This window comes from Theobroma cacao, chromosome 2 (assembly GCF_053813885.1).
Source record: "Theobroma cacao isolate CCN51 chromosome 2, ASM5381388v1, whole genome shotgun sequence".
Taxonomy (NCBI): Eukaryota; Viridiplantae; Streptophyta; class Magnoliopsida; order Malvales; family Malvaceae; genus Theobroma; species Theobroma cacao.
The window spans coordinates 35,990,336-36,016,616 of record NC_142640.1 but is presented as its reverse complement, the minus strand read 5'-3'; the positions used below and the strand labels follow the sequence as shown (position 1 = coordinate 36,016,616).

General features: G+C 35.5%; 1 protein-coding gene across 1 annotated transcript; it reads right to left on the bottom strand.

Annotated features, from left to right (window-relative positions):
• Window positions 1-10,380: 10,380 nt before the first annotated feature.
• LOC148764204 (uncharacterized) lies at window positions 10,381-11,037 on the bottom strand. Its single transcript, XM_088803559.1, has one exon. The coding sequence runs from the start codon at window positions 11,035-11,037 to the stop codon at window positions 10,381-10,383; it is 657 nt and encodes a 218-aa protein (XP_088659685.1).
• Window positions 11,038-26,281: the final 15,244 nt, after the last annotated feature.

The window sequence follows — 26,281 nt, the reverse complement described above, 5'->3', positions numbered from 1 at the left end:
GGGTTTGAGGACCTTTTACCAGAACTGGTTCTTGTTGCAGTGAAAATGAATCTCGTTGTCGCGAGATAGTCACTGTAATATCTCGCTGCAGCGAAAATGAATCTTGCTGCAGCGAGAAACTCTCGGGTTTAGAGGGGTAGACTGGCCGAAAACTTGCTACAGCGAAATTCATTCTCGCTGCAGCGAAAAACTTTCTGTTTTGTCTCCTATCTTGTCCAATTGCTGCCCTATTTTTCACTTCTTTGCTACCATATCTGAGCATGGACTTCCAACATTTAGGACAAAATGAGTTAAGTTTAAAATGAGGGGTTTTTAATATGAATGGAACTAAATTGCATTGTTTTGAAACAAGTGCATCATGATTTTAAATTCTCCCTTGTTGTTGTTGCTTGTTCACTTCCTTGTTCACTCACTGGGTTTATACTCACCATTTTCAAACTCATGTTTTCAAATCATGAGGCAGTCGGTAACTAGGACGAGGTGTCCTTGTAGATCTGTGTCCATCTTTTGGTAGGTGTCTCGACATTCGGTAGCTGTATATTCATTCGAGTCACTCCGTTGGAAGTTGAGTACTATTTTGTTTTGTATAGACGAACTTAATGTAAATTATTAGAATACATGTTGTAGACATTGTATGTAAATTTTTAAGGAGTAATGCCAGTACGAGTTGGCAATGTATATCACTATTTTGATTCAAAATTATGAAATATGACTTAGTGATATTAGATGGAATTATAAGTAAGATAAATAATAGGCTTGCTTGGGTTTAGTGGATTACGTCCATTGGACCCTTGTGCCGGTCATGGCCCGAAATTTAGGTCGTGACACGTTGTTTCCCCCAACACACCACCACAGTACACTACCTTTACTGTTGCACTTCCTAGCAACAATCCCAATGCAATATCTTTAGCGTACATCATTTATACTTCCCTTTTTCATTCAATCACGAATCCTTAATCAACTTAACTTATCTTGACACAATTTTTACCAAAGTTGCTTTTATCCCTTGCTTGCGTAATTCTTTAAATTATGATTACCAGCAACTTGTTTATGACTCTAACACATATATTAATCTTTTCTAACGATTTTTATCAAGTTCAACCATCATTTCCACAACAACCACAATTTCTCACAACATGCCACTTAAAATGTCAACTACACAACAATATCCATTTTCTCAAGATTCCTCAACTACACTTAAAACATCATTTGCTTTTACCTTTATGGTTGCTTGACCCGTACTTGCACTCCAATATTCCTTCAAAACATTAATCATCAAGCTTAGCCTGCTTGAATCACAAAACCAATCTTTTCTTCCTTTTTCTCTTTTTCTTTTTTTTTTCCTAGGGTTTAGATGTGCTGAAAATTGGGATTAGAAGCTATAGGTTTAGTGCCCAAGAAGTTTGGAGAAGAAAGAAGTAAGAAAAGAAAGGAAATGAGAAGAAACAAGGAAAATCACATGAAAAAAATTTGATTTTCATGAACTTGAAATGAAAATGGCGTTGGAAGCTTCAAAAAGAAGAAGAAAATATCTTGCTAGAGGAGATAAGGATAGTCATGAATGACAAAGATGAGAGTCAAAGCTTCCTTTGGAAGCTTTGCCCAACTTTACATAAAATTATCGTTTTGCCCTTCAAGTTTCTTCCCTTTTTTAATTTAGTCCTCCAAACACTCTTTTAACTCCAATTTCCTTCTATTATCTTCTTTTACACATGTACAAATAAAATATAAAGCTTCTACTCGAACACGGCATCTCCATAATATTTAAAATATATTTTTTTTGCGTTAATTTTATTTAATAACAATGCGCGAGCCCCACTAGCTTCATTTTTCTGCAAAATTTCCTTGTTCTTCCTCTCCCCCACTTAGATTAACCATATACTCTTTCTTCACAAAAAATTTTGACATTGAATAAAATATTAATATTTTAATATTATTTTATTTCAAAAATTTTCACTTGTCTCCTTGGTACCTAAAATACCTTACTATTCCTCAATTCACTTCTAAATCATTTTTTATCTCATAAATTCTTCTCTGAAAAGAAAATATTATTATTTTATTATTATTCCCTAGCGTGCGAAATATTTTATCTTAAAATACTCTTTTCACCTTTCATCACCTTTAAACAATATAATTAACCTCATTTGGCATCAGATAAGCTTCATTAGCCACCATATCAAAGTACAGGGTATAACATCAGGTTGGTCAACTTGCCAATTTCTTAAACAATTAACCTCAAAGATACTGCTTAGTGATAGAGAGGTGAATCCAAGGAGATAAGGTAAGGACCAAGTTATGGCAATCACCCTGAGGAGAGGAAAAGAGGTTGAACATAGTGTTAGGCAAGCTAATCTTCAAGATAAGCCTGTTGAGAATAAAACGGTGATTGAGACAACTGATAAGCAAATTCAAGAGAATGAAGCAAAGGCAACTTTACCACAACCACCTTTTCTCGGTGCCTTTAGAAACAAAAGCTTCATAAGCATTTCCAAAAATTTCTTGAGGTATTCAAAAAGCTTCACATCAACATTCCTTTTGTAGAAGCTTTAGAGCAGATGCCATCATATGTGAAGTTTCTGAAGGATAGATTGACAAAGAAGAGGAAACTGAAGGACTTTGAGACAATTACACTCACTAAGGAGTGTAGCGTAATAATCCGAAACAAGCTTCCACCAAGCTTAAGGACCTAGGGAGTTTTCTATTCCTTCCTCAATTGGTAATTTTAATTTTTCAAAAGCTCTATGTGATATAGGTGCTAGTGTCCAAATTATGCCTTTGTCTGTTACTAGGATAATTGGACTGAAGGATATTCAACCCACTATAGTCACCTTGCAACTAGCTAATAGAAGATGTCTTGCTTAAAGTTGGGAAGTTGTTCATTCCAGTAGACCTCATAGTACTTGAGATGGAAAAGGATCAAAAAGTTTTGATCATACTAGGATGTCCATTCTTAGCCACTATAAGCGCACTGATAGACGTAAGGGAAGGTAGAATAACTTTCAAAGTTGGAAAGAAGGTAGTTTAATTTACTATTTCAATGCAACTGAGAGTCCTTCAACCACAGCTCATTGTTGTAGAGTGGCTTTAGTTGATAAAGGTAAATGTAATCCTACTCCACACCCTATAAGTAAGCAAACATCAATTCTTGAATCAGAGCCACTGCCATAACTCAAAACTAAACAATGTTTATGATGAGCATGATCCACCACCCTCAATTAATCTTGATTTTAACATGGGACAACAAATGTTACTAATCAAATCAGTCAAGCTCCTTCCGTGGAAATAAAAATCAATGTGGTCAAATCTGTATAAGGTGGCTAAGGTATATAAGTGTGATGCAATAGATATTTATACTAAAGTTACTAGAGCATTTGGAGTGAACAAGAAGCCTCTCCAACACTACTTGGGAGGTAAATTGAATCACCAAAGATTCTCATGTACTTTAGTAGACAACAAAAATGGGTATCATAGTCAAGCTAGTGACTATAAAAAAGCATTTCTTAAGAGGTAACCCAAGCTATATCTTTTTCAGTTTAGTTGTTATTTTAGTTAGTTTTGTTTTTCTATTTAAATAAGTACTTATAACCCCTCCCTGCTTGTTTGTTAAGTCTACAGATTTGGAAAGCATGAAGATAAGGAGGAAGAAAATTAGAGCTATCAATGCACTATCACCATTGATAGGAGAGTTTCTTTCTCTTATTCTTTTTAGCTTTTCATATTGAGGACAATGTGCAATTTAAGTTTGAGGGAGGGTTTTATAGTTATTAGTTTTTATGATATTTTAGGTTAGTTATTTTTGTTAAAAAATTTTTTTATTTTTATGCATGTTTCAAAAGCTTGAGCTAGATTTAATTGTGCTAACTTCCTTTAATTTACGTATCCAATGATGAGAACCTAGTTATATTCTTATCTTGACTCTTTGAAACATGTAAATATTGTTTAAGTGTTATGTAAATTCCTATGCTAAGCTTTATTGTTAGGATGAAATTTCTACATTTTGAGCACTATGTCTTTTGCTTAGATTCATTGTACGTATTTAGAGAAGGTTTATGTGAAAGTGAATTTTTGAATTATGTATTAAGTTTTAGAATTTGTTTGATTCTCTCTCAAGACGAAATTCTAGGCTATACTTAGTTAAGGAGATGATTTAGGCCATTTTTGGACCGATTGAGCCTTTTGTAGCCTTCCTTTACCTAATTTATCCTTAGTTTTCCCCTTTGAGCCTAATGACACCTTTTCTTTGTCTAAACATTTAATTTTTAACCTAAACCCTTGTATACATATTTCCAAAAAAAATTTTTGCACCCCTCATACCTAAGTGCATAAGTCAATTTAAGAAGTGTTTTGAGCTAGATAGTAAGAAAGGTAGTAAAGATGAAAAAAAAAGAAAAGTTCAAAAATATGATTGTATTCATCTCACTACCTAATAAAAGAAATAAGTTTGGGGGTGTGAAATTGAGAAAAAGAAGAAAGGAAAGAAAGAATGAAGTGTTTAACAAAAGAAAAAGGTTGATGAAAAGAAGGTATACTAGATGAAGGAAAACAAAGCTCTGAATAAGTCCTAGATTGACTATGTGCTTATGGTGATTTGAGCTATTCATTATCCCATATCCCACCTTAATCCTAACCATACATTACAAGCTTATTAAATTCTTATTGATCCTTAATTTAGTGTTAGTCTACATTAGTGAAGAGAGAGACGAAAAGTAAACTTATGGAATTTAATTACTAATTTGAATTTTGCATGAACATAAGCTTATACAAATTGTACAGTGCTCTAGGTGAAAAGATTACACACACACGAAAATTCATTTAATGATAAGCTTGCATTTGCATTGAAACATGACTTGAATAATATTTGTGTGTTACCTAAAGTTATGAATATGGATTAACTCTTGAGGATATTAAAGGTGATTAATGAAATGATGCAATTGAATTCTAGTTAAATGCTTTCAAGTTTAAGTTATTGCATGTGTTCTACGTTTTGTTTAAGGATTAGCAAAATCTTAAGTTTTTGAGTTGTCATAACTCTATTATATAGAGTTATTTTGACACATTTTAGGGGCTTAAGTAGCTAGACTTTCGAGATTGTAGGTTTGGATTGTAGCATTTTAGGTGTTTTTCTAGTTTAACTTTGATTATATGTTGAGTAGTTAATTTAAGTTATTTTAGTTAAATTTTATGTTATTTTATTTTAAATTACTTTAAGAGTTGTTATTACTGGTTTCTCTTATTGCTTTTGTAAAAAATTTGATGAAAAAGGCTCATTTGATTAAAATCCATGCAAGTAGGGTGATGGCTTCATTTGTATATGTTTTGGTATTTTGATCATATCTCTCTATAAAAGAACTTCAAATGAAGTGATTCTTTAACCACTAGAACGCTAAAAGGAAAGGCTACAACTTTTTTGTTTACCACTTCGCCCAGTTCTGATCGGATCATGGACAAATTATTTGTCTAAGTCGGAGCACTACAATAGTATGCATGGACTGAACATGATGTGGCATTTGGAGCATATCTTTCATTCCCAAAGTCCAATTGACATGATTTCTAAGCCATTAAAAATTTAAGAGATAGGGCTAAAACTTTCATGTTTACCACTTTGCCCAGTTCATATCATATCGATGTTAAAATCATGTTGGATGATGCTCGATAGATGTAGTTTTGCACAAGGCAGTAGGGCGACTAAGGTCGTGACGCTGAGCTACTCATGTCCATGATACTGAAGGAACCACTGCAGCAGTGCTGGAAATTTGTGGCCACGTCATTGGGCTAGATGGGCGCATCATACAAAAACTTGAGAGCACGGAACCAAGGCGTTGAAGAAGTAGCACCGCGGCGCTACCAAAGTCTATCACAACACTGTGGCGCCATGAAATCATGGCCGTGGTGCTACCCCGAGTTTCCAAAAATAAAAATTTGACAGAATTTTAGAAATTAGGTTACTTGGAGCCTATTTAAGGGACCTTTTTCAGAGGTTTAAAGAAGGGAGGCAATAAGCAATTATTATGGAGAAAAGAAGCCAAAAACAAAGCAATAACACAAGAGAATTTGAAAGAGAATTGAGATCATTAAGCTTCAGTAGTTAGTTTCTTTCTCTACTTTTGTGTTTCTTTTATTTTCTTTGACTTGGATTCATAGCTAAATTTCTTTGGATGTTGTTCTTATTAGTTATTATGAGCTAAATTATCTTTCTAGGATTGTGGTGGATCTCAATATGTAAACTTAATATTTGATTCTCTTTTATTTACTATAAATGGGTATAGTTTTGTTTATTTAAATCTGTTCTCAATGCTTTTGATTCTTGGCTAACAATTAATTGATTTGTGAATCTAATTGAGACTCGACAGAGAGATTTTAGATTGAACTAAGGTTTGAATAGTGTATGTTCAAGTCACTTAGGTGATCTGATTCGTGATTCGGGTAAACATACGCCAATTGTCATACATAGCCAAATTAGAACACTAGCTTAATGAACCTTATTTAATTGATTCCTATAGACCTATAATGACCCAATTAAGCTAGGTATTTGTGCAAGCATCTCAACAGAGACTTGCACATAGCTTTGGATTCTAGGTTAGCAAAAACTCCCATGAATATAAATATTAAGAGAAGCTGATATCAGATGAAGTGTTGAATGAACCCATAATCCTAGGTTTTAGTTTATTATCTTTTCCAAGTAATTTTAATTTCTATTATTTAATTTAGTACTTGTTTTAATTTTGTTTTAATTAATTTTTTAAAAATTTTATATACCTAAATAAGATTAGTTTGTCATAAATTTTAGTACTTTGTAAAGATTTAGGAACAAATCTCCATAAGAGCGATACTCTACTTCATCACTATATTACTTGTTCGATACGTATACTTGCATGTGCAAAATTAACAACAGGAATCTACCTCCTTTAGTGCTTAGAATCCATGATTTAGGATTGGAATTTGGTGGGTTTGAAAGGTGTGAAAGTTGAGAGCAAATGGGTGGAGAATGAGAAAATTGGGAGAAAATGAGAAAAAATCAAGTTTGGGGCCTTTGAAGCTCGAATTTGGCTAATCTGGTAGCTTGGGATCAACTATGGAAGCTTGGTACTCAATCCTGGACCAAATTGTTTACCCCTGCTTTTATTTCACTGCCTAAGATTGACTACAAAGGCTCTATACTTGATCCTAGGCTAGTGCACTCTCTCCCCCCAGCTCTTTACTTCGCAGATTCGATCCTCTATGCACTAGAATTGACTCCTTACGTCCAAATTCATAAAAATTGGTTCTTTTGAAGTCTAAACTCATCCTAAATGTTCCCCACAACCTCCAATCACTTACAATCACTACACAAGTCCTTCATGCACACCAATTCTCATTCATGGTCTATGTCACATAGTATATCAATTAAGCATAGCATAATTTACATACATATCATACTCAATTTAGTGCTAAACATATGCACTATATCATTCACACGCCAAGCGTATGCACAACATCATTTTAGCTTTTACATACTCATACATTTCATGACCATCTCTCTGTGGACATAAGCATTCCCTGAATTTGTAAACATACACATCAATGTCACATCAACCCATAAGGTATTCTAGCATTATACATGGTTAACATCAAGATTAGGGATGTTACATTCTCCCTTCCTTATAAGAAATTGATCCCTGAATTTCAAATTATATGTACAAATCACAGAACAGATATCAAACATTAAAAGGATGAAGATATTTCTCTCTCATTTCCTCATCGAGTTCCCATGTGGCTTGTTCAACTAAATGGCTTTGCCATAATACTTTCATCGTAACTAAATGGCTACGGGTTGCTCCTCATAGGTTAATCCATCTTGCAATTGGACTTCATTATACCAAATCACATGCTAAGGATTAGGGACATATTTCCTAAGCATGGACACAAGAAACACGAGGTGAACATCGGACAAGTTAGGTGGTAACGCCAACTAATAGGCCATTGTGCTTACACGTTCTAAAATCTCAAATGGTCCAATGTATCTAGGGCTTAACTTTCCCCTCTTGCTGAACCTTTTAACTCCTTTGGTTGGTTAAACCTTTAAAAAAGCATGGTCCTCTATTTCAAATTCCAAAGGCTTCCTTTTTTTATCAACGTATGATTTCTACAGATTTTGAGCTATTTGCATTCTCACTTATACTATGCAGGCACCTCTCTCCGCTTTTAGGACCATCTCTGGCCCCATGAGTTTTCTTTCCCTAGCTTCAAGCTAGTTAATAAGTGATCTACACCCTCAGCCATACAAAGCCTTATACAAAGCCATACCAATCGTGGCTTGATAGCTATTATTATAAGCAAACTCGGCCAAAGGCAAATATTGATTCCATGAAACTCCAAATCAAGCACAATTGCCCTCAACATATGCTCAAGCATTTGAATGGTGCGCTCAGATTGGCCTTCCGTTTGTAGGTGGAAGGTCATGCTAAAATCCAATCTTGTGCCTAAGGTTTCTTAAAATTTCCTCCAAAATTGGCTAGTGAATTATGATCCAAGGTCGAACACTATCATGACTGGAACACCATGTAGCCTTACAATCTTGTTACTGTATATTTGGGCATATCGAGCTACTCCATACTTAGTCCTGACTTAGTAAGCCAATCAATTATTACCCAAATGGCATCATAGCCACCTATAGCTCGTGTTAAACCTGTCACAAAATCCATTGCTACATGTTCCCATTTCCAATAGGGAATCGATAACGGTTGTAATAATCCATAGGGCTTCTAGTGTTCAGCCTTTACTGCTAACATGTCAAACATCTGAAGACATATTCTGCTATGTCTCTTTTCATTTTTGGCCGCCAATAAACAGACTTTACATCGTGGTACATTTTTGTGGCTTCAAGACAAATAGCATAGGCCGCAACATGTGCCTCTTTTAATATCTCATCTCTTAAACCATTAACATCTGGCACGTAAATTCATGTTCAACACTTCGTTAAGCCGTCAGTGCCATAAGAGAAATCTTGAGCTCTATCTTCGTTCATATCTAAAAAAATCTTTACCATAAATTCATCTTAATAATGGCCATTTTTAATTCAATCTAAAATCACTAGTCGAACCCTGAAATGTGATATCAAGGTGTCCAAACCATTATCCTCAAAATGAACTCCCATATTACCCAGATCATGCAAACTCCATACTAAAGACTTTTTTTTTACAGTAACATGTGCCAAACTCCCCATTGATTTTTGGCTCAAGGCATTTGCCATAACATTGGCCTTGCCAAAATGGTAGAGTATGGTGTAATCATAATCATTCCACAATTCCAACCACCTACATTGCCTCAAATTTAAGTCTCTCTGTTGAAATATGTATTTTCAACTCTTGTGATCAATATATTTCACAAGTTTCACCATAGAAATAATGGCACCAAATTTTTTAAAGCAAAGACAATTACAGTCATCACTAGGTCATGCAGAGGATAATTCTGTTCATGCTTCTTTAGCTGACAGGATGCATATGCTATAACTTTTCCATTTTGTATCAATACGCAACCCAAACCAACTAGTAACGCATCGCAATACACAGTGTAACCTCCAGTCCCACAAGCCAGGCTCAGTATGGGCGTTGAGGTAAGACAAGCCTTAAGTCTTTGTAAACTTGTCTCATAGGCATTTGACCATTCAAATCTAACTCCTTTCTAAGTTAATTTTGTGAAAGGAGACATTATCTTTAAGAAATCATGTACAAAGCATCTATAATAACCGGCCATACCTAGAAAACTTTGTATTTTTGTGACATTCGTTGGTCTTGGTTAGTTCTCCATTGCCTCTATCTTGCAATGATCAACTTGCACTCCCTAATCAGATATGACATGCCCTAGAAAGCTAACTTCACTCAGCCAAATATCACATTTCTCAAACTTGGCTTACATTTGATGCTCTATGAGGGTTTGCAGCATGATACTCAACTGCTGTACATGTTCGTCCAAGCTCTTAGAGTACACCAATATATCATCTATAAAAACCACCATAAATTTATCCAAGAAAGCCCGAAAAACTCTATTCATTAAATCCATGAAAGCTATGAGTGCATTAATGAGTCCAAACGACATCACTAGAAACTTATAGTGTATGTAACGTGTGCGAAATGCAGTCTTACGTATATCACTTTTTCTTATTCTCAATTGGGGATACCTATAGCGTAAGTCAATCTTTGAAAAGCACATTGCACCTTGTAGTTCATCAAACGAATCATCTATCCTTGGGAATGGATACTTATTCTTTATTGTAACTTTGTTAAGTTCCTGATAGTCTATACACAATCTTAAGCTCCCCCTTTTCTTTTTCACAAACAACACCAGAGCTCCCTAGGGTGACACACTCAAGCGGATCAAGCCCTTATTCAACAAGTCATTCAACTACTTCTGGAGTTCCCTCAACTCAACCGATGCAATTCGATACGAACATATCGAAATAGGTCTAGTATCTGAAACTAATTCAATGCAAAATTCAATCTCCTTCTCAGGAGGTAATCTAAGCAATTCATCTGGAAACACATCAACATACTCACAGACTATCGGTATTGATCTCATAGTTCCTTCATTCATCAAATCATTTGCCATTACGAATTGATTCTCTTGCCAATTTTGCCCAAGTGCTAACTCTACGACCAGACTCACCATAACCGCATCAGCTACTAGGCCATTATGCGCGTAAATCACAAATGATGGTTCTCCAAAGAACTTGAATTTCACAAACTTACGATAGCAATCTACCTTGGCAAAACAGGATGCTAACCAATCCATCCCTAATATTACATCAAAATCTAATGTCATCAGTAATACCAAGTCTGCTAAAGTGTCTTTGTCCTTAATACAGACCACACAAGACTTAGATACATATTCCATCGTAAATACTTCTTTTAAGGATGTAGTCACAATTAAGGGCTCTTCTAATCCATAACAACATAAATCTAATCTTGAGACAAACTGAGGTGATACAAATGAATGTGTTGATTTGGGGTCAAACAATACTAAGACTTCAATACCGTAACGATAGACCGTACCTGTAACCATTACATTAGAGACTTGAGCATCGTATAGTCTCAAAGTAAACACTCTTGCTTGACCACTCTGTCTTGCCTCGAGATGACGTGGCTATTCCCTTGCCCTTGTCTTTCCTGACATCTATAGTTGAGGGCGTCGCCCTAGATGGTGTAGTTTCCATTGATTGCACATAGCCATTATTATCTCTCATAGTTTGTCTGGGCCTTGGACAATCTTTCATCATATTTTTGGGCTGCCCACATCTAAAACATACCTTTGTTTATCTAAGGCATGGTACACCATGCGCCTTGCCACAATTATTACATAAAACACCTTTTGTTTGGGGCCTAGATTCGATGCACCACTGAATATCTCTCACCTTCCAAGAAGGCTAAAAGAATCAATGTTTCATCGTGGTCTACGTGTTAGAGTAGTTCTATCTTGGCCTTGACGACCTAGAGAAATTGGACTTCGTGTCTCACTAGAATCCCTTTGGCCTCATTGACTCTCCATTCTAGCTTTCTGACCCTTGTTCATTTCCATCATAGTCCTCATTCTACGGCTCTTAAATAGTCTAACCATGTCAACCACTGCAAAGTAGGCAACAAACCTCTCGGTGGCAATAACCCTGAATAATGGCTCTATCAAGCCTCTCACAAACCTCTTGATCCTCTTTTCTTCTGTCAAGACCAGGTCTAGTGCATAATGAGACAACTAGGTGAATCGGATGTCATATTTCGTCACCAACATCTTTAGGGTCTAAATTAACGTCTGAAATTCCTATACCTTAAGGTCTCTCATGCTATCAAGTAAAAAATGGTCCAAAAATGGTTGTACAAATTCATCCCATGTAAGTGGAGCTGTTCTCCCCCTCTTAAGAGTTATAAACCATATTCGGGCTACATCTTTCAATTGAAAGCCCAATAATTCCACTAATCTTTGGCTAGAACATCCTAGTGTTGTGCATATACATTCCATATCCTCAAGGAATCTCTACGGATCCTTTTCAGCATCTGAGCTGGTAAACATAGGGGGTTTAAGTTTCATAAAATCTGCTAGTGTCACTAGCACGTTTCCAGGGTCCTCTAAACTAGAATCTATCCATTCCCCTAGCTGTGTTTTACCCTTACTATGAAACTCGGCAAACTCATGTGCCTAACTTTATAGCCTCACTGTCAAATCTTCTAGAGTGATACCTCCTCTTGTCATGTGATCATCTCTATTTCCCTCATAATCATCACTAGCAGGATCATCATTAGACTCAACATTTCGAGTGTATCTCGCAACTCTAGCTCTTCCACGACTCCTTGATGAGGATGTTCGTTCTCTAATCGTAGTTTCATCAATGTCATCATGTTATATCACTGCCCTTGAGGAAGCTTTTGTCTTAAACGACATTTTTACCTAGACAAAGAAAAATCAAATTCAAAATCACAAGTGAGCATACTATAAACCAAGGGATCGTGCTATTGGGTGAAGGCTGATCATGCATCAAATACAAATAAAAAGTAACAAAAATAAATTTAAAAAATTAAATTGCGCCTCACCCTCTTAGGATCTCTTTTATACCAAATTGAGTACAAAATTAAATTAATAAATAAAATATATGATCATATCACTTTACCTAAATAACAAACATTGATGAATCTTTCTTTAAACCACCAAATTAGCCTTAAAAAATGTCAACCACCTCAGCCCGGTTGTTGCAAACCAAAGCTGTCTAAGGAGTCCTTATGCAACCTCCAATGGTGATCCACACCAATGAATTAGAAAATCCTTCTCTAAGGATTCAAAGTGCTATGCCTTGACAATGTGCTAGCAAAGATGAGCTTCATAAACTCATAATCCACACAAAAAATTTTGGGGTTGAACACACAAAAGAAAACAAGTGAATGAAAAACTATTTTTCTTCACAAAATGAACGACAAGGCAAAAAGAATTTCTAATGTGCCGTTCTTCTAATTTTTCAACCACTATTGTTTTTTCTTATTTGGAGGCTATAGCAAGGTATTTATACCTTAGATTAATTTTAAATCCTAATTACAATGCTATTTGGTAATTGCCAACTAATCCAATAATTTGATTAAACAATTTAATTAATCCCTTAAGAAGCCTAGTTAACTTAATTATTTAATTTCATCAATTAGGCCCAATAACTTAATTAAACAATTTAATTAATTAAGCTCAACAATTTAATTAAACAATTTTAATTACTTAGGCCCAATGACTTAATTAAACAATTTTAATTAACTAGGCCTAATGACTTAATTAAACAATTTAATTAATTAGGCCCAATGACTTAATTAAATAATTTAATTAATTAGGCACAACTTAATTAAACAATTTTAATCAAGTGCTTGAGAAGCTCATAACTTCTAATTTGATTTATTCCAAGTTAATAACCTCTCCCATTTTATTTTCAACATTCATTTTAGGTGCGTGACCCATTAGGCTTGAAACATGTTGTTAATGAACTCAACATATAATTCTTAAGTTAAACTTAGAATTAGATAAATTTAAACTATTTTAAATTTATCATTAATCAAGTCAACTACCTAGAGTTATAAACCAAGATTAGGATCTAGTAATCTATCATGGCCACCCAAATGTTAGAAGAGTCAAGATGGTGTGACTCAACCTTTCAATGATCAGCCTTTCAGTGTAATTCATTCTTTCATCATATATCCCGAAGAAGATAAAAGCATGGAGCAATGTTTACTCTCATTGATCACCATATTCGTTCTTAAAGTTTGATCATCAGCTTTATAAAGACTTATGAAACTCCTTCCATAATCTTTAAGTCGCCTTGGCAAAGGATTTCAATAAGCTAATATAAGCTAAAAACAGTTAGGATATGTCTCTTGAATCACTTGGGGTGATGATTTCTATCTTGACCACTTATTTGCCTTCACATGCTTCATGCTATATCGAAAGGCATCCTGTTTTGGCATCCTTAGTTAGGCACCCGTAGGGATGAAATCAAAGCACAGCACTCCACACATAAGACAACCTGGTGCCTCAAGTCTAGGGATTATTTACACAACTAACACATGAGAAGTATTGAGTAGACACTTGAGTAAAATACCAAATGCACTTCTCATGCCAGGTCAAGTTCAGTGAACTTGTTATTCTAAGCAAGCACCTATATTATTGTTCCAAGTATCTGTATACTTCAATCTATGAGATCAATTGGTTACTTCCAAAGTAAAGAACATAGAATATACTAGTCTCTAAGCATCATTGATTTCCAATCTTAATGATACATTGACCAGGAACATTTTAAGATTATACTTTGATGCATAAGGATCTCATAGCCGCAACCCATTACAGTTCCCTTGCAAGGCATATTAATCTCATGGACTTTATCCAATTAAACTTATAACTCATTATAATTGATGTCTTATTGATGAAGGAAAACCTCTAATCATTCAACATGAATGATATTGTTGCATGATTAGAATCAAGCCTTAACCAATCCTAATTGGCTGTAGGGCTCATCCTCATATCTCCCACTAGCACAAAGCCAATAGCTACCTCATCGTATGTGGATTCAAATCCATCTAGCAATCGTGTCTCCATGTAGACTCACTTGTGCGCTTCAATGTGGTTAATTGCTTTAATCTATCTTCATGATGTCCATGCACCACATCATGTCATATTATTATATCTAGATCCAATGAAACCTAGGTTCTATTAGCATGGCTCCATTATTACATTAACAATGTTTAGAACCCTTTATCAGTTCTATGGACTAACAATCTAAATATCTTCCTACTATAGCCCTTTTAATAGGATGCATATGACTTTATTTATATACACATATAGTCCCTTTAACTACCTAAGTTTGGTTTTAGAGAGAGAAAGCGAAAATCACCAACTAAGCTTTTTAGAGGTGGAATCTACCTCCTTTAGTGCTTAGAATCCATGATTTATGATTGGAATTTGGTGGGTTTGAATGGTGTGAAAGTTGAGAGCAAATGGGTGGAGAATGAGAAAATTGGGAGAAAAATGAGAAAAAATCAGGTTTGGGGCCTTTTAAGCTCGATTTTGGCTAATCTGGCAGCTTAGGGTTGACTATGGGAACTTGGTGCTCGATCCTAGAGTAGATTGTTTACCCTTGCTCCCATTTCACTACCTAGGATAGACTACAAAGGCTCTGTACTTGATCCTAGGCTAGTGCACTAACTCCCCCCAGCTCTTTACTTCGCAGATTCGATCCTCTATGCACTAGAATCGACTCCTTACGTCCAAATTCATAAAATTGGTTTTTTTGAAGTCTAAACTCATCCTAAATTTTCCCTAAAACCTCCAATCATTCATATTTCACTTACAATTATCACACAAGTCCATCATGCACACCAATTCTCGTTAATGCTCTATGTCACATAGTATATCAATTAAGCATAGCATAATTTACATACATATCAAACTCAATTTAGTGCCAAATATATGCACTACATCATTCATGTGCCAAGCATATGCACTGCTAAGAGCGGCATGATTAGAGCATCAATGCAGCAAAATAACAAAAAAAAATTGAAATAAAATAAAAACCATGCCTCCTACCTTTGGATCACCTTGGTTGTTTAATGCAAAGTTAAGCACCATATAAAAACAAAAAAAGTTTTACCTTTTCAAGTGATATCGTAATCAAATGGATTCCTTTCAGTGACAAAACATGAACATTTTTTGTGTGAAAGAATCCCAGCCACTCAATCGCTTGGCCTCCAATGTTGCACACACGATTGCAACGGATCCTTCTTATGGAAAGAACTTTATGCCACGGGCTTGTGCTAGCAAGTGGACAACGATTGGTCCTCTTTTCTTTTTTGATTTCTAGCAAAGAATCAAAGGAGAAGTTTTCAAAAAAAAAAACTTCTCAAGAGTGGCGACACTCAAGAGAAAAACATTTTTTTTCTTTAGTTTTTCCTTTTATTTCTCTCTATTGAAAAAAATGGCTATAATGTGATATTTATATCTATATTTAACTTATTAAAATTTACAAAATAAGTCTTTAATATTATAAATATTGTAATATTTAACCAATACCTAATTAAACTTTTTTAATTAGGTCCTTAGTAGTTAAAACCTAGAATTTGATTTAAGTCTAACTTAAATCATCACACTTTCAATTTAATCCAAATTGCAACCTTTGTGTGAGATCCATTAGGTTCCTAACATGTTGGCAATGGAACTGAATAATAATATTATTAATTAATTAATTTAAATGAATCATTTTCAATTTAAAATTAACTAATTCAATTCCATAGACCATGATTGGCATCTAGCAATGCATCATGGCCACCCAATTGTTAGGAGAGTCAAAGGACTCTTTGACAACCTTTCAGTGTATAGTTTTTCAATATAATTCATTCCCCTATCATATGTCCTGGGGATGATAAGAGTTTGGTGCAGTACCTACTCTTATTGACCTCCATATATGTTCTTGCAATTAGATCATTAGCTTTATGGAGACTTATGAAACTCATTTCACAATCTATTAATCACCTTAGCCAAGGATTTTTTTTTTAATCCTGGAAATTCTTGCAGGGCCCAGCTACCCTGTCATCCTTTTATTAAGTATCGAAAAAATTAAATACAATGAGGAAGGAAACATAAACCAAACCTCTAGAGTTACATGAGATCGAGAAGAATTAAGAAGAGTACCTAAAATGGAATATTTCATTTTATGTAAATATTTTTGAATGCAAACATAAAATTAAAACGCTTCCATATTACAAGAATCTAAGTAATTGACAAAATGAAAATAACAAAAATAAACTAGGAGCACTACTCCTTTACATTTATTTAAAACGAACATAAGGCAAATTTATTTTGTCTAGTCTAAGAATACCTCTGAGTTGACCTTCTGCTTTTGAAAATACCTACAAGTTTTGGTGCATGTGCCCCTTATTAGAGAGATGATCAGTAGCCTGGTTCCTTTCTTTATGGATATGTGTAATCCGAAAAGAAATACCACTCAAACATCTGCGGATGGAAGCCAACAAGTACTGAGTCCGGGAGGAACCTTGATGTCCTTCATGTATCATTTATACCACAACTTTTGCATCCATTTCTATCCAAAGTCTATATATATTGTACTCAATACATAAAAGTAGACCCCTATGTAATGCTATTAACTCTGCTTGTAATGAATTTTTAGGACCAAAATATTTAGAAAATCCAAAAATGATAGTACTTGTATGGTCCCGAAGAAGTCCACCGCCAGCAGCATTCTGAAAATTATGTTTGGAACTACCATCAACATTTAACTTAAACTCACCTACTAATGGTTTGTTCCAAGAGAATTTTTTGGTGGATGCGGAGATGCCTTTTGAAAGATTAGACCCCATGCCTAAGCAATCTGTAAATCTCCCCTCCATTGCCATCGTTGGAATTACCTTCCATGGAATAATTGATGAATAAGTTTTAAGACTCTCCACACCACTCTGTTGGAATACATGCCTAGGTTCCTATGCTTCACATTATTATGTTCAACCCATAGAAACCAAAACATAAATAGAGGCATTAACTTACGGAAGTGCCCTTTTTTCGTGTAATCACCAGAGTACAACCATGCCCATATAATCTAACAAACATTATGCGGTTGAATAATATAGATTTGAAAGAAGTTTGCAAAATACTTCCAAACCTGGGTAGCTATTGGACATTCCCAGATGACATGCAAAAGAAACTCCTTTGAGTTGCAATGTTGGCATTTGGAGGCCAACTGGAAGCCTTTGGATTTCAACCTCAAATCAACTGGAATCCAATCCTATAATAACCTCCAAAGGAAAAAAGAAAGAGTAAGAGGAATGCTTCTATGCCAAAGTAATTAAATACTGGATTAACCGCCTGACGTTGTCGTATAATCTCCCAAGAGGACTTAGTAGTAAAATGACCATCCGAAGTTGGGACCCAATATGCCTTATCTATATTGGACGTGTCTACCAAAATTTTTAGAATTTCTACCACCACCTCCTTTAGTAATACATTATTCAGTTTGTCCACATTCCATGCATCATTATCATAAAAATAGCAAACTCGTGTCATAGAAGTTGCAAATGCTGGGAAATGATTGGCTAAGGGCTCATCACCTATCCAACAATCATGCTAAAAAATAACTAACCCTTCCCTATCTGCCACCTCATGTGTTGTTCTGTTACCTGACAGCTAGATAACATTCTTTTCCAAGTTTGTGAATCATAGAGCTTTAGATGAACATACCTTGGAATTCAACTAGCACAATATTTAGCTCTTATGATTGTGTCCAAATGCTGTTACAAGTCTGAAATCGCCACCAAAGTTTCATGCTAAAGGCCTCAAACACATCACCTAATCCTCGGATGTCTAATCCACCCTTAGAAGATGGAAGTGTGATATAATGCCAAGGTGCCCAATGTATTTTCCTAGCACCTGCCGAACCTCCCCACAGAAAATTATTGATTATTTTCTCAATTCTTTCAATGACACAAATAGGAGGTTTAAGAACCTAAAGCAAATAAATAGGTAGAGAAGATAACACACTACGTAGTAACGTTATTCGGCCACCCGGAGATAAAATTTTATTATCCCATCCAGCAACACGATCCTGAATCTTTACCACCAGATCGTCAAATAAAATTACCTTTTCTGGTCCTTTGTATAGAGGCACCCTCAAGTATGTAATAGGCACGAACTTATGAATGAGGCCAGTGACTTGAGAAATAATTTGTTTGCGAGAGCTTGCCACATTCTGATGGGTAATGAAGCAACTCTTATGATGGTTTATACGCTGCCCAGAAATCACCTCATATTCTTGCAAAAACATTAGAATTTTCTGCAAGGAGGATTTCACACCATTAGCAAATATGATAACATCATCTGCAAATGCCAAATGGCTTACTGACATAGAGCAATGAGAAAGATAGTGAAGGGATGGATATTTAACAAACAAAACATTCAACCCTCGAGACAAGTATTCCGCAACTAGAATAAATAACAGAGGAGAGATTGAGTCTCCCTGTCTTAAACCCCTTTCAGACTTGAAGTAACCCACAGTATAGCCATTTATCAAAAAGGAAAACCTACAATTAGATATGCAGCGATGAACCATATTAATCCATTGAGAGCAAAACCCAAACTGGCTTAACATTATATAAAGAAAACTCCATTCAAGCCGATCATATGCCTTCATCATGTCTAGTTTAAGCACCACATTTTTGCCTCTTGCCTTTCCGTCAATCTTCCCTATTAATTCTTGAGTAAGCAGGATATTATCGCCGATGAGTCTACCTCCAACAAAGCCACACTGATTGTCTGAAATAATAGAGGGAAGTACCTTGGCTAGTCGGTTAGCCAAAATCTTAGTAATGATTTTGTTCAATACATTACAAAGGCTTATCAGTCTATAATCACTCCATTTCAAGGAATTATTATTCTTGGCCAGCAGCATAATTGTAGTGGACGTTACTCCCCTTGGAAGGTCAGCTCCATGGAAAAAATCCACTACTACATCCAGGTGGTCATTTGCCACTATATCCTAGCATTGTTGATAAAAATAAGATGAAAATCCACCAAGACCAGCAACGCTATCTTTGTAAATATTGAAAACTACCTCTTTAAGTTCATCCATGGAAGGCACTGCACATAAATTAACATTATCATTTTCAGATATAAGGGAAGGAATTAAAGAGTCATTAAACCTGGCCATGTCGCACGATTCCTTCTTCATGAGAGAGGAGAAAAATTCCACTGCAGAAGACTTTACTAAATCCAATTCTTCTATCCAGCTCCCATTCGGATTTTGTATTTTGAAGATATGGCTTTTGATTCGCTTTTTCTTAACCCGCATGTGGAAATATTTGGTGTTTCTCTCACCCTCCACAAGCCATTTAATGCTAGATTTCTGCTTCCAAAATAATTCTTCCAAACTTAAAAAAAATTAAGTTGGGCATAAGCTTTATTCATTGAAGCACGGTTCTCTAATGACTGAACCTGTTGAAATATCATTTCACAATCTGCAGCTCTTTGTTCCGCCACCTTCAAGTTGTGAAATATATCTCCAAAAACCTCCTTACTCCACTGTTTCAAGGACTACTTTTCCTTTTCATTTATTTGAGCCAAGATAAGAATTGTAAATTCCCATAACGACATTCCAAATAAACCCATTTTCTATACCACCCTTGTAATCCTTCATTCACACTTTCATCACTTGGTATTGACATCCCTTATCCATATCTCATATATTCATCTAACTCTTCGCTCACTTTTCCTTAGCCTTTAACAAGGCTTAATCTCTCGTCTCCTTTATTTCTTAAGATTTGACTTTGGTCAACATATTATCCAGCTTAATACTTCACATGATATCTTATCTCAATGTAGCCATTTCAAGAATCTTTCAATTTCTCTTTTAATTATATGACCATATACAAGGCGATAAAGAAACTTTTCAATTCATTCATGTAAACATTCTTCGGAACATTTAAAACTCCCAAATAACAGAGCTCAATGACCAATGACCATAATTCAACTTGTAAGATCATTATCGTGCCACTCCCATCTTGCTCATGCATCATAGACATGAGGTATTCGTAACGCTGTGATGCTGGACAGTCAGTGCTATAGCATCGCGGCTGCTAGACATGGGATAGTTTCAATGCCGCAACGCTAAAGAGTTAGTGTTATAGCGCTATGGATGCTGGAAATTTCTTCCACGAATAAGTTCTTCCATCTTTAAGTTACTACAGGGATCATGCTCAAGCATTTGGCTTTCCTCCAAGCCTATCCCACAATCTTTATGACCAGGCATATCTTTTCTTTTGCTTACCATATGCACTAAGCTGAGTCAATATTTTCAAGCTTCTTTTATCCTTTAACATTTATCTTCGACCAATAGGTTCCACCTTAGGACAATCTTGCCATATTGTGCATCAAATTCTCAATATATAATACCACACACAAAAATATCCCCCATTTATGACATTCCACGATTCCTTAACATTCACAATTAATTGTCTTTCTTGTCATGTAACTCAAATAGTTCTGTTGACTTTCAGTACAAATGACCATGAAAATAGTTCATCTTTCTCCATACTCTACATTCACATTCTTTATTAAATCAAGGATTCACCTTTTCCTAAGTTCCATAATTTAATTCCATTGGCTATATTTGTGCCCAATTATTACCTCGTAATGTCATGGCATCATTTTGTAATTCCCTCCATACTTAAATTTTACAATCCTTGACTTAATCACATCATCCTTTCTAAGTGTCACCTATATCCTCATTGATTTCTCCCATATCCTTCCGAATTGTAACTGCAACTGAGATTTCAATTTCATCTTTCTACGATTAATTGGTAATCATTTATCAAGTCTCGTAATTGTTTGTACCATTAATGACTTTCTACGTCAGTCCTATATACTAATTTAAGGCGACCAACCACGCCACTAAGGTGAATATCCTTCTGTGATAATTACATTGCTAGTTTACCTCTGTCATACCAAAAGATTCCCATACACATCTAGTCATTTAAACAACTACTTTATAATCTGTTCGAGGCATACAAAATAAAAGCCAACTCTTAGATTCTTTGTACAGATAACTACTACTATTTCCCTTACACCACATTTGTCTAGACTTAAAGTGATATGAACTTTAATGAAAATATTATGTGTCTTTAGGATCCTCGTTGCCTCAATCCAGGCATATCGACGGATGTCACGACCCAGAACCTCCCTCGGACCCATGACAACCACCGCGACGTCCCGATTGAAACTCATTACCAGAAATGCCAATCAGAACCCCGCAAGGCTTACATATCAGTTTCTTGCCTTTTCTGTGAGAAATCGTTTTTAAACATTCCATTTTAAACAATTTCCAGTAGTTTTCGGCTCAAGTAAATCAAAAGACAAAAATATTTTAAAAGGAATTATAGACAAATATTACTATTCAAAATATTGATTAAAATATAAAATTTCTATATAAAATAAAAATACGTGTAAGAAATCTTTTATAACTTGGAAGTAAAATAAATTCATATATACAATAATTTACAAAGTTATAATGTGCAATAATAATTACAATGATAAGTGGCCCAAAATACACCAAGTATTGGTGATAGTAACGTATTGTCTGTGAGATAAAGATGTCAACTGGAATCCTCGACAAAATAAGGTATCTACAAGCTACCACAAGCCTGAAATGTTTGGAAAGGAGGTGGGTGAGATTTTGCAATCCCAATGAGTAAATAGACATTATCATAAATATCTAAGGGCGAGTAAAATGGAGGCAAGTTTAAACAACAAATCACAAACCATTTCATAAGGTTTTCAATTTCTTTCTTAAACCATAAAACATTTTTAATTTACCAAAACAATTGTCAAGGCTTATAACCTTTATTAAAAACATGGCTCAAGCCAAAATCTAATTATCAGGGATACCTTGGCTGAGGCATCTAACCAAGTCCGCCAAAGTTGTTAAGATATTTATATGTTAAAAACACATTCTAGTTTTGAAAACAAGCCGTTCCTTGGCGTTGGCCGAGTTACACATTCACGTGGGGGTTCGACGTGAAGTGAACTCTAACACTACCCCGAGAGTTACCCTCCTCACCTCTACAACTGGAATAACTATGAAACTAGGTTTACCGTGCCCCTCTAATTGGCAATCCACGGAAACCCGTCACTGTAGTGACTAAACCCACCAATTTTAATAAAATTTCGACAGTATAACGTGGCTTTTATTTATTCATCCAGCCTGCATAGTAAAAGACAGCTTACATTCTATTCCCAATGCAATTATAAAATATAGCCACATATACTCATATATCATAAGCCATTCATAAGAAAATATATTTTTCAAGACAATTGGTAACCTCCAATTACTCAATTTCATAATCAACACAATATATTTTTATTTGTCACATTTATTTCTAAAACATCAAAAATCCCGTTTTAATATCATTTTCGTTTCATAAAATACATAAAGAGCATTTAAAAATAAACTCTAAATAATTTACAATAATAATAGGTTTACTCACCGTTTGTACAGATGAAATGCTTCCTAGGTGCCCCGATCACTGTTGGTAGGGTATGACTTCCTTGCCTTTACCGGAAAGCTCTCCTCCTAGACACATTGCAAAATTTACCCAATTCACCACATTGATGCTAAATCACTATATAATTGATTTAAATCCTATACTATTGCATGGTATCAAATGATATAGCCTAAAACGGCTTAAACGCAGTATTAACCTATTTTTGGCACTTTATCCGATAAATTGCTAACGCGCTCCATTTTAGCTCTAAATCGTCCCATTCTCTCTCCAACATTTCTAACCATTAAATATCAGCCAATAACCTTCTAAAATCACCAAAATCAGTTCACTTTCCTCCTTGAAAAATTTGGCCTAAAATGGGACATTAACTCGGTAAATTTTCTACTTTGTTTTTCTATCACCTTTAACCATTTTTCATCATTTTCTCTTCATTTCTCTTAGAATAAAAATCAGATCATCATCATTGCACCTCATTGTAGATTCGGCCAAAGGTGGGTATTGTGAAAATTTAATGCTTTCTTGCCCAATTTAATTTCTAAACACATTTAACTAACTAAAACTATCAATTTAACTAAAAATCAAAACCTCAAAATTTCAATTTCTCCCCCCTTGAAATTCGGCCAGCCCTTGATGTCACCTTTAGATCTCTCTCCTCAAGCATGCTAAATGGAAACAAAGGCATAGGAAAGGTAGAAATCAAGCTAAAGTTGAAAAATCTTACCGTTAGACGCGTTAACGGGCGAAAAACGTGAATTCCCCTTTGAATTTTCTTGTTTCTCTTTGGTTTTTCTCTTTTCTTCCTTTCCTCTCTATTTTCTCTCTTGTTCTTTCCTTATGGCCGGCCAGCACTTAGTATGGGGTTTAAATGGGCTGATTTTCCATCAAAATATATTAAACAATTTAAAAAATGCCATGTGTCACTTTTTCATTGGCCCATTTTTAAAATTTCATCCTTTAAACTTCAATTTTTCACCACTTAACATACCATAGTTGTTCATACCAAAAATAAATAAATCCTATGATTTAGACAAGTTTTGGGTGGTGAAAATTACGGTTTTTACCCTGGGACGACAAAAATACCGTTTTGCCTCTATGTTTCGAAAATTACCGGAATTGAAAATTTTCACCTCCTATCATTAAATTATACTCCAAATAGTTAATCTTGGTCAAAAATTTCACTCCATGATCAAATTATTATCTTAGGTGACAAAATGACGATTTTTGCCCCCCAACATCAAAATTTCCAATTTTACCCCAAATGAACCCTCGAACTCCGAACAATCATTTTTAGTCATTCCTGGACTATAAAACATTAAATTTCATCCTACATTTCCTATTTGAACTAGTTCGAGGTTAAATCAACTCAAGTGTACCGTTAGGTACGATACCGGGTTTCGTCTATTCTTAGGTGTTTTCCTAGCATAATAACATGTTATTCAGTGCATGTATGTCATGACATGTGTTTATAGGGTCGGAGTTACAATTCTACCCCCCTTAATATAAAATTTTGACCTCAAAATTTCACTTACCAGATTTGACAAATAGATGTTGGTATTGGTTCCTCATCTGATACTCTACTTCCCATGTCATTTCCTCCATTCAAGCACTTTTCCACAACACTTTGACCATTGAAATACTCTTGTTCCTTAGTACTCGATCCTTTCGATCCAAGATACTTATAGGTTGCACATCGAACTTCAAATCGTCATGCAACTCAATCGGAGGTGCTTCGAGGATGTGAGAGGGATCTGGTACATATTTCTTAAGCATGGAGACATGGAAAACGTTGTGGATCCGATCTAACTCCGGAGGTAATTCTAGTCTATACGCCACTGGCCCTATTCTTTCAATAATACGAAAAGGTCCAATGTATCTCGGATTGAGCTTTCCTCGCTTTGCAAACCGGATCACACCTTTTATTATCCAACAAGATATCATAATTTACCACAATAATATAATCAAATAAAACTTAATACCACAAAGCATTTAGATTATTACCTTTCCAAGGAGAAACCTTAAGAAAAACTCTATCATCGATCTCAAACTCCAAGTCTTTTCTCCGTATATCTACATAGCTCTTCTGCCTATCTTGGGCTACCTTTAGCCTTTCTTGTATAACCTTGATCTTGTCATTAGTTAAATCGATCAATTCCACACTAACTAGCTTTCTTTCACCCACTTCATCCCAACAAAGTGGAGTACGACATTTCCTTCCATATAAAGCTTCGTACAGTGCCATACCGATGCTAGACTGAAAGCTGTTGTTGTAAGCAAATTCCACTAACGGCAAGTGTCTATCCCAACTCCCAAGAAAATCCATGACACAAGCCCTCAACATATCCTCCATAGTCTAGATAGTCCTTTCTGACTGACCATCCGTCTGTGGGTGAAAAGCAATGCTAAATTTCAATTTGGTTCCGAGAGCTTCTTGAAATTTTGGCCAGAATCGAGAAATGAATTGAGGATCTCGATCTGACACTATAGAGACGGGAACTCCATGTAGCCTCACAATCTCATCTATATAGAGCTGAGCCAGCTTCTCAATAGAGTATGTACTATGGACAGCTAAAAACTGAGTGGACTTAGTCAACCGATCTACAATCACCCAAATTGCATCCTTTCCCCTCTGTGTCCGCGGCAGTCCCAAAACAAAATCCATAGTTACATGCTCCCATTTCCACTCAAGAATAGGTAAAGACTGAAGTGTACCTACTGGCCTTTGATGCTCCACCTTAACTTGCTGACATACGAGACACTTTGCTACAAATTCTGCTACGTCTCGCTTCATACTTGGCCACCAATAATTCTCCCTGATAGTCCTATACATCTTGGTGCTTCTAGGATGTAATGCATAGGCAGATGAATGGGCTTTTTCCATGATCGCCTGTCTTAGCTGGTTTCCCTCAGGAAGACAAACTCAGTCTCTAAACATCAATACGTTATCCTCTTCGAATTTGAACTCACTGACTCCCCCATCGGTCAGTTTTTGAATTTCTTTTCTTAACTCATCACCAGACCTCTGAATATCCTGGATCTGATCAAGTAACGAAGGTCGCACTATGAAGCTTGCCAATAAGGATCCATCCTCACCATTTCTCAACTAGACCCCAAGAAATTTCATCTCTAATAATGCTGGAAAATAACAACTCTGAAGTGCTACTAAAGACGATGAAGACTTACGACTTAAGGCATCAGCTACTACGTTCGCCTTTCCCGGATGAGAGTCTATCACC

What these genes read in the sequence shown, in the direction of transcription:
- LOC148764204 (XM_088803559.1), bottom strand. Translation starts at nt 11,037, where the DNA reads ATGGTTACAGGTACGGTCTATCGTTACGGTATTGAAGTCTTAGTATTG.